Raw genomic sequence first — 11,832 nt, forward strand, 5'->3', positions numbered from 1 at the left:
ACAGCGACCGGGACGAGTGGCGCAGCGCGAGGCCTCCCCGGGGACCTCGGCGCCGGCAGAGGGCGCTCCGCGTTCGGAGATGCGCTCGCCGTCCCCCACCTCCCGCCCGGCCTTCGCCCCCACGCGCCGCTGACGCAGGAGCGCGTGCGCGGGCGGCTCGGGGCTTCGCTGTCGTCAGCCAGCGGCCTGCGCAGCCTCGCTCGTGGCCATGACGTCACCGCCCCGCCCCCGCGCTCACGCAGGTCCGCAGCACCCGGCCGGGCCCCCAGCCCCCTCTCCTGAAGCTCGGGGAAAACGCGGAGTCGAGGGTGGCGGGGGCTGGGGGTCTCGGGCTCCCTGGTTAGGGCCTTGAGCCTGGCTCGGTGGGCTGGGCCCCAAGGGTGCAGGGAACAGGGGCGGGACTGGGGCTTGTGACTTTACGGGGCTGCAGCCAGGAGGACACGGTACATCCTGCTGTGGGGGTCTGACACCATCCGTGGCTCCCCACACCCGGAGTCTGCACCCTCGCCCCCTTCCCGGGTTCAGGCCAGTGCCGGTGCCCCTGTCCCCTGGAATCCGGGAACCTGAAGGAGGCCGGTCCGACTCTGGATGAAGGCTTGGGTCTGCTCCCCGAGCGAGCGCTGTGAGGGTCACTTGGGGCCTGGGCATTGTGGCCCTGGCTCGGGGGTGCAGAGGGAAGCCCTGCTCACTTTTCTAGGCGTGACCTGCAAACACCACATCCGCTCCTGGCACTCGGGACCCTATATCCAGCTGCTGCTGCAGGAAACTGGGAGGCCTAATAGACTCATTCTCATTCTCATTCGTGGGACCACCTCGCTCCAGTCCCCACTTCCAGGGTAGCCCACAGCTGAGGGCACCGCCATTATTACTCCAGCCCCAAACCTGGGGTTCCTCTGGTGGTGCACGCCTGTGGTCCCAGCTACTCAGGGAGCTGGGCGGGAGCATCGCTTGAGCCTGAGAAGGCTGATGCTGCAGCCAGCCACGATCGCATCACTGCACTGCGGCCTGGGCAACAGAGCGAAAATCCTTTCCTGGGGCCGGGGGTCGTTAACCGGACATTTGACATCATCAGTTAGCAGCTCCAGGCTGGGCGCGGTGGCTCACGCCTGTAATCCCAGCACTTTGGGAGGCCGAGGCGGGCGGATCATCTGAGGTCAGGAGTTTGGGGCCTGTCCACTCAGCATGGCCCCCGCACACCCCTGTTTAGTACGGGTACCTTTTCTTCACACAGCCACAGGGAGTCTTTTATTAAAAATCTGAAACCTGGTGGGGTTTGGGTGCTCACGCCTGTAGTCCCAACAATGGGAGACTGAGGCAGGAGGATCTCCTGAGCCCCGGAGTTTGAGACGAGCCGGGGCAACACAGCAAGACTGCATCTCTACAAAAAATACAAAAGGTAGCTGGGCCTGTTGGCCCACGCCTGTAGTCCCAACTATTTTCCGGGCTGCGGCAGGAATATCCCTGGAATGCCCGAGCAGGGAACAAAGACGGTTTCCCTGCTTCCTGCACAGGCGGTGACCTGCAAACTTTTCTGCCTGGAGACCTTGCCCATGCAATTCCCAGGTGCACGACGGCCGGTTTCCCCGGGGCTGCCCCTCTGCCTCGAGGGCCAGCGCCCTCCGAGTTCACAGCGGAGTGAGTGGGGGCCCCACAGTACACAGGAACAGGCAAGGCGCAAGGCGTGGGGCCTCGGAGAGGCACAGCAGAGGAGGGCGGCGGGGCGCGGGCTGGGGGCCAAGACTGTGACGCTGCGGAAGGAGTCGAAGGAAACCGGGGTGAATCTTTGGCTGAATGGACAAGGAGGCCTGGGTACCGGGTACCTGGAAGGGCAGAGGCGTCCGGGAGCGGTGTCACCCTTTTTGGGGATGAGTAAGAGGAGGCGCTGTGGGGTGTTAGGCGAGGGCCCAGCCGGGCTGGGGTGGCGTTCGGGGCAGGCTGCTGGCAGGTGTACGGCCTGAGTACCTGAAGGGTGAGGCTCGATGGTCAGAGGGAGACGCTGGGGCAGCCCTGGGACTTGGGTTTCTGCTGGTGTCGTTCTGATGTCACCCCAGAGAACCAGGCCTCTGTGGGTGCACGTGTGGGCCCCGATGGGCTCTGTTCAGCTTTGAGCCGGTCTTCGATCGCTGTCACATAGGGGAGGGATCAGAGGGGCATGGCGAGCCCTCCGCATTGCCAGAGAGGAGAAGCAGGCGGGGGCGCCCGTGCCCAGGGACCCTCGGCTGTAAGCCGAACGGGGCAGATGTGCTCGAGGGGCCCTGGCTGTGCCGCCCCAGAACCCCCACGGACCAAGCGACGGGAGCGGGGCGGCCGTGCATCCCCGGACCTCACCCCCTACCGCGCACGCGGCGCACCTCGGGCCTTAGGGAGTCATGCACTCCAGGACACCCCAAGCTGCGTCCCTGGGACCGTCCCCGACCCCAGGACCGAGCGAGGCGAGTCGTGCGGGAAGGGGGGAGCTGGGGGCGGGGCTCGGCCGCCGCGGCGGGTGCGGGGGGCGGCTCCGCGTGCGGAGTGGGCGCGCAGGAGCGCAGGCTCCGCCCTCCGCCCCCGCCGGAAGGGAAGGGAAGGCGGGGGCCGGCGCGGAGCCAGCCAGACCCAGCGGCGAGCGCAGCGGGGGCGGCCGGCCGGGGACCGGGCAGCACCGGGCGCGCGGAGCGGGCGCGCCGCCAACGCGGTCACGTGCGCGGCCCCTCCTCTCGCGCCGGCCTCCCCCGCGCCGAGCTCTCCATTCATAAATTCTCCGTCTGCTCCGCGGCCACCGGGCGCCGGAGCCAGCCGGGAGCGCCGCGCAGCCGCCCGCCTGCCCGCCGCCCATGGGCCGCGCGTCCCGGCGCTGAGGTAGGCGCGGCGGGCTCGGGGCTGCGGGGGACGGACAGGGGCGGGCCCGGGATCGCGGCCGCTTGGGGTTCGCCCGGGGTCTGGACCACCGGCCGTGCCCCGGGCGGCTGCGCGGCCGGAGGGAGGGCGCGGAGGAGTCCAGCGGGCGTGGGGACCAGGCTGTGGGCCTTGCTGCTGCCACCCAACTATCTGGAGACGGACCCCCGCCCAGGCCCCACCCCGGCCTCAGTTTCCCCCCGTGAGTCGGGGCAGGGCGATGGCGTCGGGTCCCTGCCTCCCTCGTTCGCCATCCCCGCCCCTCGGCCGGCTCCGAGGCGCGGTGCTGCCCAGTGGGGAACATCCGCCCTCGGCTCCCGCAGCCGCCTCCGCCAGGAGCCTCTTCCCCTCGGTCCCCTGCCATCTTCTCTGGCCTCGGGTCCCCATCCTGCGCCTGTGCTCCACCCCCTCCAGCCTGAACTAATTTCTCGACCTACATATGCTGCCCCTTCCCCCAATACCAAGGCTCCGGCAGCCTGTGACCCGGAGCGCTGAGGACAGTGGCGCCCGCTTTGGGCCTCAGTTTCTCCGCTGCCGCGCGTGGGCGGAAGCCTAGGAGGGGCTCGGGCGGCCGCCGCCTGTGCTCTCTGGCTCCGGGAGAGGCCTCGTGCGTGCGGTGCCGACCTGGGGCCGCCAGGGATCCCGGCGCCAGCCCCGGCCCTTCCCGCCCGGCTGCGCGGCGCAATGTTCGGGCAGCTCCTTTTCCTGGTGCCGCGCCCCGCCTCAGTTTCCCCCGAGCGTAAGGCTGACTGGAGGCGGCCGGAGAGGCCCTGGGATGCTGGGCACGGCGGGGTGGCGGCCGCGGCCATCTTGCGGCTCCGCGCCCGCCCCCCACCAGGCCGCCGCCCCCGCGCCCCCTCCCCGCCGCTCCTTGGCAACCTGCACCCCCGCTCCAGCCGCGGCCTGCTCCGCGGTCGCCATGGGAACCAGCCTCTCCGGGGCTGGGAACAGATGCGACTCCTTTGTCCCTTGCACTCCCACCAGGGTTCAGCACCGGGGGACCTCCACCTTCCGGAGTCGTGACCTGTGCCCAGCCGCTGTGCCCTCCCCCGCGCGGGACGGCGGGAGGGCTCCCACTACAAACCATGGCCCAGCGGGCCAAGCCAGTGTGTAGCTGCACTTCTTGGGGCTGGGGTGGCAGCCTGGCCCCGTGAATGGGGCTGACAGGACGCCTGGGGTCCCTCCCGAGCCCGATGCACGGCCTCGGTGTCTCCATTCTTCGGAGACATGCTTGCCCTTCTCGGTGCGGAGCTCTGGGGCCTGGCGCTGCCTTGCAGGACAGGCCGCGCCGGCTGTGTGCAGTTGCGATGGGCACAGGCACACCCTCAGAGGCCGGGGCTGCCTCCCCTGCCGGGCAGATGGGAGATGGAGGTCCAGAGAGAGTCCCCCAGACTCGCCGGGCGGAGCCAAGTCGGGTGGAGGCGGCCTCTCCATGAGTCACTGCCCCCTGTGTGGGCTCTGGCTCCCTGGCTCGTTTGCAGTGGCTCCTGCAGGAGCAGCAGGCCTAGCTGGAGCTGACCAGGCCTCCTCCCCGCAGGGCCGTCCTTCCCAGCTCAGAATGCAGCCCACAGCCACCATGGCCACGGCCGCTGCCACCACCACCTCTGCCACAGTAGCCCTAACAACGTCGTGGGACAACAGCACTGGACCCCCCACGGTGGGTGCAGGAGACGGATGGGCAGGAGGGGTGGGAGGTCGTTCAGGCCAGCAGCACCTGACCCCCCTGCACGCTCACAGGCAGAGCCAGACCCTATCCTGGACAACTATGTGCTGCTGGTGGTGGTGATGTCGCTGTTTGTGGGGGGCACGCTGGTGGTGCTGTCCGGCGTCCTGCTTCTCTGCAAGCGCTGCTGGGACGTCCACCAGCGCCTCAACAGGTGCGAGGCCCCCACCTTGGCTGGGCTGGTGCATGGTGGGTGTGGGTGCCACCCGGGGGGGGGAGAGGGCCTACCTCACTGGCTTCTGAGCCACAGGATGGTCCATGCCTCTGGAGACAGGGGATCATGCACAGGGCCTTGGTGTGGGGCAGAGAGCCCAGACCCACTGCAGCTGTCTGGTCCCTTGGTGCCACTGGGCTCTCCTGATGTCCCTCCCAGGGCCATGGAGGAAGCAGAGAAGACCGCCACCACCTATCTGGACAATGGCACCCACCCGGCCCAAGGTGAGGCACTGGCCAGCCCAGCCTTGCACCCATTTGTCCATCCGCCCCTCGGCCACCCGCCGCCCCTCGGGCTGCCTGACCGTCTGTGTCTGTCTGTCTCCCCCACCAGACTGGGCGCAGCTCGATTCCGACTCATCTCTGTTTCCTTAACACCCAGGCGTAGGTGGGCCCAGGCGCGTGCTGAGCGAGTGAGTGTGTGAGCGGATGAACGAGTGCCCTCGCCCCGCCCCCCGGCCGCCGGCGCGCGGCCCCCGCCCTCCCCGCCCCACCCTGCCGAGCATCCCTCCTGGGGCCAGGCGCCTGGCACGGCACACCTGGGGCCCACTCTCTCTTGCCTTTCCACGCAGACCCCTACTTCCGGGGGGAAGACCCCGAGGGCCAGGATGCGGAGACGGAGCGCTTCCTGTCCACCAGCTCCACGGGCCGCCGGGTCTCCTTCAACGAGGCAGCGCTGTTTGAGCAGAGCCGCAAGGCACAGGACAAGGGCCGCCGGTGAGGGGGGCAGGAGCCCAAGACGTGTCTGAGGTCGCCGGTGCTTGGGCATGGGGAGGAGCTGGGCACAGACGCTTCAGGGACCAAGGCAGAGGCCCCTGGACTGGGACCATGGGATGGGGGACTCAGCCAGGTGCCCCACTTTGCCTGCTCCTGCCCAAGCTGGCAGGGCGGACAGCAGAGCTCGGCAGGTGGGGCATCAGGCATGGGATGTGGGCAGGTACTGATGACCAGGTGCTGTCGCAGGTACACACTGACGGAAGGGGACTTCCACCACCTGAAGAATGCCCGCCTCACCCACCTGCATCTGCCGCCCCTCAAGATTGTCACCATCCACGAGTGTGACTCTGGAGAGGCCAGCTCGGCCGCCACACCCCACCCAGCCACCTCTCCCAAGGCCACCCTGGCCATTTTCCAGGTGAGCCTATGGCGGCAGCCAGCAAAGTTCCTGGGGTGGGGGGGCAGCCCCAGGGACTCCCAGACCCCCACACCCTTCCCCACTCTTTCTGGGTGGCCCTCATCTTGGGATGGTAGGGGGTGCCCTGTGGGGTGGAGCAGGGAAGGGGGTGGAGCAGGGAAGGGGGCGGAGCCCAGCATGCCCCTCACCCACCATGCTCTTTGATCTGTCACTGCTTCCTCCCCCACCTGGCTCTGTCCCACAGCCCCCGGGGAAGGCCCTCACAGGCCGCTCCGTGGGCCCCAGCTCCGCCCTGCCAGGTGACCCCTACAACTCAGCCGCGGGCGCCACTGACTTCGCAGAGATCAGCCCCTTGGCATCTAGCGACTCTGGGGAAGGCACCTCGGTGAGGGCCCCTGCGTGTCCCCCCACGGTGTCCACAGCCTGGGAGGCTGCTTCCCCTCCCTTGCCCTGATCCCGGACAAAGATCAGCTCATCATCTCCCACCCATCAGGGCCCTCCTTGGCCGGCTGGGTAACCACACAAAGGTAACCAAACATAAAACCCGGCCACACACTGGACACAGGCGTGTGCTCACACATGCAGGGGGCACTCCAGGCTCCCACCTCATTTTAGACTCCCCAGGCACTGGAGAGGGTGCACCACCCCTGCCCACCCTCACCTGCAGCCCAGGGCATGGGTGAGAGGGCTCCTAGACATGCACCTCCCCTTCTCTCCAAACCACAGGTCCAGGGACCTTCCCCAGAGGGGAGAGCCCTCGTGTACCCACCCGGCCGCTAAGACCCCCTCCTCCCGCCTCTGCCCCTCTCCGAGCAGGTCCCCATCTCCATCCCAGTGATGGGGGGCCTTTGGGACTGTCTCCCAGGCCTAGGACCGTTTGGGGCTGGCACGTGGGGCCAGGGAGAGGCCTTCTAGCCTGAGTGCCATCTCTGTTTCCTGCCAGTTGGATGCGGATACCAGGAGCACCACGGCTGGAGGACCTGGGGCTGCGGCCGGGCCCGGGGAGGCAGGCGCAGGCTCTGGGGCGGGCACCGTGCTGCAGTTCCTCACCCGCCTGCGCCGCCATGCCAGCCTGGACGGGGCCAGCCCCTACTTCAAGGTCAAGAAGTGGAAGCTAGAGCCCAGCCATCGGGCGGCCAGTCTGGACACAAGAGGTAAGCTACAGCACCTGGTGGAGAGTGGCCCTGTCAGGCTTGGTGGTGGCTGCCAGAGGCTGCCCTGGACAGCCAGGAACAGGAGGTTGTGGCCCAGGGCTGCCTTATCTGGAGTCTGGGTGGGGAGCCTGGCCCTGCCCAGTCTGCCAGCCGACATCCTGCTTGAGGTTCTTTGGGTGGCGGGAGGGCTGTGTGTGCAGGTGGCCGGAGCCAGACCACCCCCTAGCTCTGCCCTGTGCTGGTGGGCCTTGCATGCCCCCCGCTGCTCTTGGGTTATTGGGGCATCCAGGACGAGGTGGTAAAGTAGGATTTTAGGGGGCCACCTGCTCACTGTGGAGCCCAGAGTGTGGGGCCTGCAGCTTGCACCCTCTCCCGGCCATGCTGAGCTCTCATCCCGCTGCCTGGGGATGTGAGCGCAAGGTGGGTTCTCCAGGGGTCCCATCCTCACCTGCTGGCCACTCCAGCGGCTGTGCGACCTTGGCCAAGGCTCTCCGCCCATCTGGGCTCTCGCTTTCTGTGACACAAAGCAACAGAGTTGGACTGGGCCAGGGGTCAGCAAACATTTCCCATCAGCCCTGGGATGGTAGTATTCACTGTGCTGTGTTCAGATAGGCTGTCTCCACGACTCAGTGCTGCCACGGTGGCGAGGAAGCCAGAGGCACTTTGTGAGAAATGCATGTGGCGGGCAGATTCACCCTCTGGGCTGTATTGTGCAGACCCCTGGACTAGTTAACAGCAGCCCTTCAATTCTGCAGGCTCCGGGTCACACGGGGTTCTGGAGACAGGGCTGCCTTATCTGGAGTTGAGGCAGGAGTGTGTGCAGGCAGCAGAGGGGTCCCGTCTGTGGTGCTGGCAGCAGGCACCATCCCTGCTCAGTGGGTTTAGCAGAGCTAGGGCAGCCTGGAGGGGCCAGGACCCTGCTCTGCCCTGTGGAGGGGGTGGCACTTCCTGTCATCAGGTGAGACTGGGACAGGGGACAAGTGCAGTCCTCAGACAGTGGGAGACCCTATGTTGGGGCCTGGCTCCAGCCAGCAGGATGGGGTGAGCTCTCCCAGCCCCCAAGCCCCAAGGTAGCTAGCAGCCAGGGAAGGGACCTCTGGCTGCACAGTTGCAGCTGAGAAGGCAATCCTGAGAGGAATGGGGCCATGATGGTGATTAGGGTCCAATGTCTTTCAAGCACAGCCCAGAAGCTGCTGAGTAACCACCTCGCTGCCCTTGGGGCCTGCCTGCTGAGGCTGTGGGGAGAAGGGGGCTGAGGTGGAGCAGGCCCCCAGCACCCCAGGCCTGGGTGGAGCTGCCAGGAAAGGGCACCTCTGTCCCTCTCCTCATTGGCCCTCACCACCCTGTATGTGCCTCTCTCCTGCCTTCTGTGCCTTGAGCCAGGCAGTGCCAGCCACCAGGTGTCTGGCACGGGTCCTTATCAGTAGTCACAGGTCCACCAGGGCTGCCCGGGGGCACTACCACTGCCTGAGGCCCTTCCACTCACTTCCTGGCCCTGCCCTCATCCCAGGCTCTCTGGTTCTAGCACCTCTGCCCTCTGTGTTTTGGTTTCACCAGTACTCCAGAGTGTACCTACATCCACTGTCCACACCCACCTGGTGGCCCCAGTCAGGGACCACTGTGTGCGTGTGCGCGCGCGCGCGCACCCACGGGCCAGAATCTGGCCCCAGTCAGGGCCCACTGTGTGTGTGTGTGAGATAGAGGGCAGGCGTGTGTAGGGGACACAGGTAGGCTGTGGGGGGGGCACACAGGCTGACGGCACATCTCCCACACAGGTTCGCCCAAACGGCATCACTTCCAGCGGCAGCGGGCAGCCAGTGAGAGCATGGAGCAGGAGGCGGCGGGCTCCCCCCACGTGGACTTCATCCAGTACATCGCCCGGGCTGGTGACACTGTGGCCTTCCCGCCCCCCCGCCCCTTTCTGGCCAGCCCCACCAGCCCGCCCCCTGCTCTCGGCAGGTATTTTTCAGTAGATAGAGGTGCTAGGGGTGGACCTGTGGGCCCTTGCCCCGATTTGCCCCTCCCAGGCGGCCCAGGGAGCGCTCTCCAGATCCCGTGGACCCGGGCTCGCCCGCCTCCAGCTGCAAGGCCCCTCCCAGAGGCCGACTCATTGGGGCCACCTCTCCAGCATGGACCAGAGGAGGGAAGCGGGGAGAGACTGGGTAAGGGTAGCGGGGTACGTGGGGCCCCGCTGATGGCCACAGGCAGTAACACCTCGGGGTATCTGCCTGGGCTGGTACTGCCACTTCCTGGTGGAGCCCCGGGCCTGAAGGGCTCTGCTGTGGTCCCAGGCCCTCTCCCACCCCTCATGCTCCCGAGGGCTGGGCGATCCCTTTCCAGAAGCTGCTATGACCCCTCTGGCCAGCAGCACCCCTCCCCCAACCCAAGGTAATTTTCCAGAAGCCCAGGGCCCAGTGAGTCGGATTGAAATGGGGAATGGGGCATGGGGCAGAGCAGGGTTCCTGGGACACCCTGGTCTGGGGGGTGACCTCACATCTGTGCATCCTCCTGCTAGTTACTAAGGATGGGTGGGCGGAGCGCGCTAGCTAGCTTGGAACAGGGGCTGAGCTGGACTCAACCGGGTCCACTGGGAGGGGGGCAAAAGGTGACTCCGAGGAGAAGCGTGTTGACCCGTCCTGGGGCTTCCAAGAGAGGGGCCCTGCCGGCCGCAGTAGAGCGCGGAAGCACCCGGTGTTGAAACGCAAGCGTCAGAGCTCAGCGTCAATGCAAGACCCGTCCCCTGCAAAACACACCAACCCATTTTAAAGCTCTCGCCTTCCAGGGTCTTCCCGAGTCCCAGCCCCCCCCCCCGCGTCCCCGCGCCCACCCTCCCCGATCCAGAGGCAGGGTGGCCGGCCACGGAGGGGGGCCAAGGGCTCGGTGGGGCTCTGACGGCAGGGCCTGGCTTGCAGGCTAGAGGCGGCCGAGGCAGCAGCGGGAGGAGCGAGCCCCGAGTCCCCCCTGGAGCGCGGCGCGGGCGGCGGGGGGCCTGAGCAGCCGCCGCCGCCACCGGAGCTGGACGCCGAGCGCGATGGCGGCCCCGAGCAAGCCCAGACCAGCTACCGCGACCTGTGGAACCTGCGCGCCTCGCTCGAGCTGCACGCGGCCGCCTCGGACCACAGCAGCAGCGGCAACGACCGCGACTCGGTGCGGAGCGGCGACAGCTCGGGCTCGGGCTCCGGGGGCGGGGCGCCCGCCTTCCCGCCGCCCTCCCCGCCCGCGCCCCGACCCAAGGACGGCGAGGCGCGCCGGCTGCTGCAGATGGACAGCGGCTACGCCAGCATCGAGGGCCGCGGCGCCGGCGACGACCCCGAGCCGCCCGCCCCGCCCCGCAGCCCGCGCGCCTGGCCCCGCCGCCCGCGCCGCGACTACAGCATCGACGAGAAGACGGACGCGCTGTTCCACGAGTTCCTGCGCCACGACCCGCACTTCGACGACGCGCCAGCCGCCGCGCGCCACCGCGCACGCGCACACCCGCACGCCCGCAAGCAGTGGCAGCGCGGCCGGCAGCACAGCGACCCCGGCGCCCGGGCCGTCCCGCCCCCCGTCCCGCCCGCCGGCGCGGCCCGGCCCGCGCGTGCGCCCCTACGCCGCGGCGACAGCGTGGACGGCCCGCCCGACGGCCGCGGCCCGGGCGGCGCCGTCGACGACCCCGCTATCCCCGTCATCGAGGAGGAGCCGGGCGGCGGGGGCTGCCCCGGGTCCGGCCTGTGCGTCGCGCCCCCGGGGGCGCTGCTGGACAAGCTGGCGGCCGGCCTGGACGAGAGACTCTTTCCGCCGCGCCTCGCCGAGCCCGTCGTGGCGGCTCCCGCCTTGGTCGCCGCCGCCCCCACGTCCCCCCACCACAGCCCGGCCTAAGTCCCGCGTCCTGGGCCCACCTCTCTGGCAGCTTCTCCGGCGCCGCGCGGGGCCTCGGCGGCAGGAGAGACGCGGGGACGCGACGCCCCGACGCGCATGCGCTGGGACCGCGGGCCCTTCGCGCACGCGCTGGGCGACGGAGACGCGCTCGCCGCTTCAGGGCGCACGCGCAGGGCCCCAGCCGCTCTCGCGCCGTCGAAGTGCGCACGCGCACTGTTCTCTTCGGCGCTTGCCGGGCGGCGCGGGGCGCGGGGCGCGGGGCGCGGAGCCCCCGGCTGGGCAGGAAGGAAGGGGCGTGAGCCGCTTTCAGCTTCGGGCTCCTGAGGATCACGCCCAGCCACCCTCAGTCCCGGACGGGCGGCCACTTCCGGGACGCGCAGCCCACCGGGCCCGACGGAGCCGCCGCGTGCCGATCGCGTGTCCGAGCTCGCCCCGGTTGGGGACGCGGGGCGCGGAGGGTCGCAGCCAGGACGCCGGCCGGGGCCGGGAGGCGCCCCAACGCCGCGACGGCCGCCCCCTAGCCCGTTTACCTCACCGCGGCGTGTGCCGGCGGCAGCCCGCTCCCCCTCCGAGCAATAACCGCGCCGCCGCCGGCCTCCCGCGCCCAGAGTCCCCGCCGCCCTCCGCATGTGAACGGCGTCCGCCCCGCCGCCCCGCCCGAGTAGAGACGCGGACAGAACCCACGCGGCCCGGCCCTCGCCCCCCGAGCTTTATTTATTGCCAAATGTGGGCGGCGGCGCCCCAGGCCCAGCCCCGCTGCGTCCGCACCGTCCCGCGGCGCTGCCCGTCTGTTTCCGGTTGACGATAAACGCTGACCGCGTACTCCCGCGTGCTCGCCTTTCTCTCGGGTCCTGAGGGCGCGTGCCGTGGGGAGG

General features: G+C 69.0%; 1 protein-coding gene and 1 long non-coding RNA gene across 4 annotated transcripts; one reads left to right on the forward strand and one right to left on the reverse strand.

Annotated features, from left to right (window-relative positions):
- Positions 1–1,217: 1,217 nt before the first annotated feature.
- Positions 1,218–11,063, reverse strand: LOC141581053 (uncharacterized). Of its 2 annotated transcripts, none has more exons than XR_012513496.1 (3): positions 10,978–11,063; positions 1,963–7,613; positions 1,218–1,820 (listed from the first exon to the last, which is right to left on the reverse strand). It is a non-coding gene; the product is annotated as an uncharacterized LOC141581053 (long non-coding RNA). The 2 variants fall into 2 exon arrangements; XR_012513495.1 differs by having other exon boundaries at positions 1,963–9,839; positions 10,978–11,043.
- CBARP (CACN subunit beta associated regulatory protein) lies at positions 4,307–11,779 on the forward strand. Of its 2 annotated transcripts, XM_010332440.3 has the most exons (9): positions 4,433–4,531; positions 4,612–4,751; positions 4,971–5,035; positions 5,383–5,527; positions 5,774–5,945; positions 6,190–6,330; positions 6,889–7,099; positions 8,875–9,058; positions 10,012–11,779. In XM_010332440.3, the coding sequence occupies exons 1-9, from the start codon at positions 4,433–4,435 to the stop codon at positions 10,955–10,957; spliced, it is 2,103 nt and encodes a 700-aa protein (XP_010330742.2). In that variant the 3' UTR covers positions 10,958–11,779. The 2 variants fall into 2 exon arrangements, with proteins under 2 accessions (XP_074240986.1, XP_010330742.2); XM_074384885.1 differs by lacking the exon at positions 6,190–6,330 and having other exon boundaries at positions 4,307–4,531.
- The last annotated feature ends 53 nt before the right edge of the window (positions 11,780–11,832 follow it).

This window comes from Saimiri boliviensis, chromosome 14 (genome assembly GCF_048565385.1).
Source record: "Saimiri boliviensis isolate mSaiBol1 chromosome 14, mSaiBol1.pri, whole genome shotgun sequence".
Taxonomy (NCBI): Eukaryota; Metazoa; Chordata; class Mammalia; order Primates; family Cebidae; genus Saimiri; species Saimiri boliviensis.